Raw genomic sequence first — 6,758 nt, forward strand, 5'->3', positions numbered from 1 at the left:
AGAAGTTAGCAATATCCTTTAACTCTACTTTCCGCTATATAGATGACGTTTTTTCACTAAACAATTCAAAATTTGGTGACTTTGTGGAACGCATCTATCCCATCGAATTGGAGATAAAGGATACTACAGATACAGTTAAGTCGGCTTCATATCTTGACTAACATCTAGAAATTGACAATGAGAGTCGGTTGAAGACAAAACTTTACGACAAAAGAGATGATTTCAGCTTTCCAATTGTGCTGTACATGTTTGCCTGGCATGGTCGATCTGACCTCATTTTCATGGTTCATTGGTCTTTGTTTAGTTATCTTGGTTAATATTAAGTTTATGTGACAGTTTTAGATAAAGCTTTATACTATCACTATCAACATTATATCAATGATTAGTAAAGAAGGTGAGACATTTCAGCGTGTGCACTCTTGTTTTCTACTTCGTATTAAAATAATATAGAAATCTATTTTGTAACACCTTGTGAACAATTAATTTGGCAATCGCCAATGGCAGTCAGCAGGGTCAAATGCGTTTTGTTATAAAAGAAGGACGAAAGATACCAAAGGGACAGTCAAACTCATAAATTTAAAACAAACTGACAACGCCATGGCTAAAAATGAAAAAGACAAACAGAAAAACAATAGTAGTATACATGACACAACATAGAACACTAAAGAATAAACAACACGAACCCCACCAAAAACTAGAGGTGATCTCAGGTGCTCCGGAAGGGTAAGCAGATCCTGCTCCACATGTGGCACCCGTCGTGTTGCTTATGTGATTATAAATCCGGTAAATAGTCTAATTCGGTAGGTCACATTCATGAAAGGGAAAGGGATTGTAGTTACGACGTAAGGAACATATCCGATATCATTTGTGAAACGGTTATACCATAACGGTCAACCAACTCGTGATGGCGTCCGTAAAATTTACGAAGGGATGATTTCAACTTCACCATTTGGAACTCTTGGTTTAGTAGCTTCCTTGTAAGCAGCAACCCTCTATCAAGAAAATCACGATAGGAAATGCGGAGATATATACCCCGTGTGCAGGTGCTGCTGGAATGTTGTTACTTAGAAATTGAAAGTTCACAATTGGAAAGCTGAAATCATCTCTTTTGTCGTAAAGTTTCGTTTTCAACCGACCCTCATTGTCATTTATAAAAAAGCTTTTGTACAATTTTTGTAGAAATCAAGGATAGTTTAAGAAAGTTATCAAAATTTTAAAACTTTAACCCCATTGTAAATGTAATGTCAACTGGCAGAAAAATTAAGTCCATTTATAAGTGAAATTTCCTTCTGGATACTATTGTATGCTCATGAAAACGCTTCTGTCCATTTTTGGTAGAAATCCAAGATAGTTTAAGAAAATTATTTAATTTCAAAAACTTTAACCGCAGAGTGAATGTTATGTTAACTGGTAGAAAACTAAATGCATTTATAACATAACATATCTACGGTATATTTTTATCTAAGTCATGCTATCTTTGCAATGCAACGATAACTGCATATTATAATATGATTATAATGAGATGTGGTATAATTGCAAAGGAGACAAATATCCCTCATAAGTGTAATACTTTATAGAAATAGTTGTTTCTTGTTGATTTTTGTTTTATTTCCATTACTTTTGTGATACAATGCCAGTGTTTTTATTTTTCATTACATTTTAGAAATTAAGAAACACCAATGGCCTCATCAGGGGTGTTTTGTACCCTTTGTTATGATGATGATTCATCTAAAGACACTGTCACGTGGTGTACAGAATGTGAGGTGTTCCTTTGTATAGATTGTGAAAAACACCACAAAAAGTCGAGAATGTCTAAAGACCACAAAACTATGTCCATAAAAGACTACCAGAAACTGCCTACATATATGCAGGAAATAAGTTGCCAATGCAGAGACCACAACAAAAAGTTTGAACTTTACTGCTCTTTCCATGCCTGTCCCTGTTGTGTCCAATGTGTCACCGATAAACATCAGAAATGCCAAGAAATGAGACCCCTATCCGACATTCTGAAGCATATTAAAACCTCTGCCTCTGTTCAACTTCTTGAAAAAGATATGACAGTTGTGAAGGAAAACTTTGAAGATATGATAAAATATTTACACAGTAGAAGGAATTCGAACAATGCTCAAAAACAGAAGGCCGCAGAAAAAATTCGATCTGTAAAGACGTCATTAGATGAGTTCTTAAACAAAATAGAACACGAAATTCTTACTGACTTAGAAACGAAGCATTCAAACCTGAATTCAGATATAAATACTCTCATCCAACAACTAGAACAGCGAGCCAATCAGATAAGCCAATTGCAGGGTGAATTTTCCGAAATGACACGACTTGCAACTGAGCTACAAATGTATGTTGGTCTAAAGGAAACGGAGAAAACCACAGCGCAAGCAGAAAAATACATAGAAGATTTAAAAAACGGAGAAAGTTTTGATGAAAAGAACCTAGAGGTAACTATTTCATCTTCTTTGCAATCAATTTTTCAAGATGTCAAATCGTACGGCGTTGTTAAAATCAGTACAAGCCAATCAACTCTTCAAATAAAGACCGGAAGAAAAGATCAAGCACAGAACTTAGTTTCAACAGTTCCTGGAATTGAAGAAATTAAACCATCCATGTTGAGAACTCTGAAAATTCCAGAAGATATGAAATCTATGGATGTACGTGGATGTATAATATTACCTAGCGGCAATTATTTAATTCTTGATAGCAGTTCAAGTCACTTGGTGCCATTCAGCAATGATGGCATTTTGATGAAGAAAGTTGTGACATTCTTTGGAACATCATATGATGCATGTTTTGTAAGAAATAATACAGTGGCTGTAACATTAGGATTAAAAAACAAGACATTGCTGGTAGATATAATAAAGAATGAAATTACAGAATCAATTAAACTTTCTCATTTCTGTTCTGGAGTGGCCAGTGATGGTCAACTATTAGTCATCAGTGGTAGTAACAAATGTACCATAGTGAATCTAGATGATTTGTCTCATACAATCTTAGAAGGTATTGAGGCTAATCATGTTGCGTTATTCAAAGGAAATATATATGGAACCATTTTGGATGAAAACACAGCCTGTTGCTACAAAATTACTGGAGAACCTCTTTGGACAATAACGCACGATGACATTATACACCCACAAGGAATTACAATAGACAAGAATGGCTTTGTTTATATAGCTTCTGGTGGAAACAGCAGTATCGTGGTAGTGTCACTAGATGGTAAAACCTGTAAAACCATACTATCAGAGGATGATGGAATCAAATATCCTTTGGCAATAGACATCAACAGAGAAACAGGAATGATGATAGTGTCAAGTGTAAGAGATGAAGGTGAAAATTCTTATAATTCAGTGATTGTTTATAAAATCTATAATGTGTTTTTAAAAGAAAATAAGTGATGTTAACAATGATAGTGATAACAGTGATAATAACTAAGATAAATCATTTAAAACAGCTTTTGTTTATAAAATCTGAAATATGTGATTTGTTGCAAGTGATCATTCGTTAGTATTGAAGCGGGTAGATACATGAACCATGGAAGAGAACAAAGTGCGTTCAGATGTTTTCGCTCTTCTAATAGACAACACGCATATATTTCAAAATCTTGGTTCTATTAAAAAATTCTAAGCTACATTCCTGAATTTCTTTTTCGTATAAGAAACTTTGTAAGACAGGTATTAGAACTCAAATTCAATATGGTTCACGGTACATATATAAATGTAGTCAATTTAATATTTTATTGTGAATCAAAGTTTACTGTTTCTGTGATGAATTGTTGTATATAAAGAAGAAGATGTGGTATGATTGCCAATGAGACAACTACCCACACAAGACCAACATGACACAAACATTAACAACTATAGGTCACCGTATGGCCTTCAACAATGAGCAAAGCGCATACCGCAAAGTCAGCTATAAAAGGCCCCGATAAGACAATGTAAAAAATTTCAAACGAGAAAACTAACGGCCTTATTTATGTCAACAAAAATGAACGAAAAACAAATATGTAACACATAAACAAACCACAACCACTGAATAACAGGCTCCTGACTTGGGACAGGCACATACATAAATAATGTATGAATGCAAATTGTTTTTGTTGTAAAAGTATTTAAATTGTTATTACTAGTAGATTCTTATAGGTGAGATTGTGCAATAATATTTATTGATTTGTAAATAAGTAGCAACATTAGGATATGTACGACAAAAAAGAACACAAGATCTATACTTTCAAAATCAAGATATCTACATAATATATATATATCACAACTCTGGGTACAAGATATGCAAAGGATATCATAACTGCGATATGAATTCGAAATATAAACAGAATATCATGACTCTAGAATAAAACATATGCACAGAATATTTTAACTCTAAAATACAAAATATGCAAGTATTATCATAACTCTGGAATATAAATAAAGGCAACAGTAGTATACTGCTGTTCAAAACTCATAAATCCATGGACAAAAAACAAAATCGGGGTAACAAACTAAATCCGAGGGAAACGCAATAAATATAAGAGAAGAACAACGACACAACACCGAAACACACACAGAAACGGACCAAGCATCAGACAAAATCCCACGAGAATAACAAATATAACATCAAAACCAAATACACGAATTTGGGATAGACAAGTACCGTGCCACGTCTTATCTTAATATCTCAAAAATAGGAGAAAACAAACGACACAACGTTAAAATGCAACACACACAGAAACGAACAATAATATAACAATGGCCATCTTCCTGACTTGGTACAGGACATTTTTAAAGGGGAATAAAAATGGTAGGTTAAACCTGGTTTTGTGGCATGCGAAACCTCGCACTTGAATGTCAAAGTTAAATATAACATTGAAATGACAACATAATATTACAGGACTACAATACAAATAAATAGGAGAACATGTTAGACAAAGAAACACATGATTAATAGATAACAAAAAGCATCAGGTTTAAAATGCAATACGCTAAAAACGCGCCTAGTCCACACAAGACTCACCACTGACGCCCAGATATAACAGATCGAAAGTAAAAAAAGTACAAAGTTGTACAGCACTGAAGATCAAAAGTTAAAAAAGGTTGTGCCAAATACGGCATTGTTTCCATGCTTGGGATAAGAACATCCTTATTTAAAACAATTAATGCTATTGCAAACAGTAAATTTTATCAAATGAATATGAAGAGATATACATAATGAAACTGAAGTATTAACTAAATAAAGAAAACTAAACCCGATTACATAATGCTAAGACCAACACAGAATAGACACACCCGACTCAGTCCAGGCCTCAACGCAATAAATCATAAAAATGACGTCACATACGATGGCGAAAAGGTACAAACATTACGCCACATTTGAATTTATGAAATTTAGAAACAGCATGACGTCACATATGAAAAACTATAATTCAAAAGTAAGATAGAATTAGGATTGATTTAAGATTGTATTAGAACTAAAAACTGATATTACATTTAAACACAATGCATAGTGCAATACTTATTAATAGCAATTAACTATAATATATATATATGTCCAGTTTGTTATGAATCCAACTAAAACGTAAATTATCGTACAAAATTAAATATAATTAATAAAGGCGGTGATTAATTTTTCTTTCCGTAACACCTAAATATAATAAAAAAAAGACGTCAACACATTTGACAAAATCCGATGAGAATTACAAATATAACATTAAACATTTAAACTAAATACATGAATTTGGGATAGACAATTATCGTAACACGTCTTAAAGTAATGCGAATTCACATTCAGAAAAACAGTAACAATCGGGTTAAGTCACGTTTGGTAATTAAAAGATTAGACGACATACTGACAAACCACAATCTACAATGTGGTAAAAATGTCCTTAGCTAGTTTGGTTAAAGACACATCGTATGGATCCACCAATTCGTGATGGTGTCCATAAAATTTACGGAGTGTCCGTTTTAATCTATCCTCCTCATAACTTTTTTGGAGCAGTTTCTGCGTAAGGAGCACACTCCTGTATATGATGTCCGTATAGTGTGAACAAGCACGTAAATAACTTATCAATGGTGATTTATAAACACCATACGAAGGGGCAGAGGGTATGTTACTGCTGAGAAATGGGAAATTGATAATTGGGAAGTTGAAATCGTCCCGTTTATCATATATTTCGTGTGAAGTCGTCCATCTAATATCCTGTGTATATAAAATATACAGGATATTATCATTTTAATATACACAGAAATGGCAGAATAACAATACTTTATTTTAAAAAGCTGCAATGTTTGCAGGAGGTTCGCAGCTAGCTGCAAACTTCTGCAAACATTATTCAAAGGGTTCCTGCAAACATTTCAGTTCTGTAAGGGAATAGAATACTTTTGGAAATGTGAGTCAATATAATATACATGTACATACATATTATATGTTATTCAGGTCTCCGACAAGGTATATACTGTGAAATTCCCGGCTAAGGGTTTATATCCCCTGAGCCGGGAATGTCACAGTATATACCCTTTCTGAGACCTGAATTACACATGTATTACGGATTACCCCTGACTTGATGTTATTTTCCAGTGCAGGTATTGTTGAAAACACATATAGATAAGAATCGTATTCGTAACAGTGTGGCTGTGGACATTGATTGGTGCACTTTAATTTCCCATTGACTGGGACAGATTAGGTAAACGTTCGTCTATAACGCCCATAGATCACGACGTCCATAGTATAGACATTTAAACTGTGGGGTCACCAAAGGTTCTCAA

At 33.8% G+C, this 6,758-nt stretch overlaps 1 protein-coding gene across 1 annotated transcript; it reads left to right on the forward strand.

Moving 5' to 3' along the window:
• Positions 1 to 1,679: 1,679 nt before the first annotated feature.
• Positions 1,680 to 6,467, forward strand: LOC134710431 (uncharacterized). The gene is made up of 2 exons (XM_063570790.1): positions 1,680 to 3,333; positions 6,430 to 6,467. Exons 1-2 carry the CDS (start codon positions 1,680 to 1,682, stop codon positions 6,465 to 6,467), a joined length of 1,692 nt encoding a protein of 563 aa, XP_063426860.1.
• The last annotated feature ends 291 nt before the right edge of the window (positions 6,468 to 6,758 follow it).

The sequence above is a fragment of the Mytilus trossulus genome, chromosome 3 (assembly GCF_036588685.1).
Source record: "Mytilus trossulus isolate FHL-02 chromosome 3, PNRI_Mtr1.1.1.hap1, whole genome shotgun sequence".
In the NCBI taxonomy this organism is placed as follows: domain Eukaryota; kingdom Metazoa; phylum Mollusca; class Bivalvia; order Mytilida; family Mytilidae; genus Mytilus; species Mytilus trossulus.

What these genes read in the sequence shown, in the direction of transcription:
- LOC134710431 (XM_063570790.1), top strand. Translation starts at nt 1,680, where the DNA reads ATGGCCTCATCAGGGGTGTTTTGTACCCTTTGTTATGATGATGATTCA. An exon ending in GTCAAGTGTAAGAGATGAAG is followed by an intron (nt 3,334 to 6,429) that starts GTGAAAATTCTT and finishes TATGTTATTCAG; the next exon opens with GTCTCCGACAAGGTATATAC.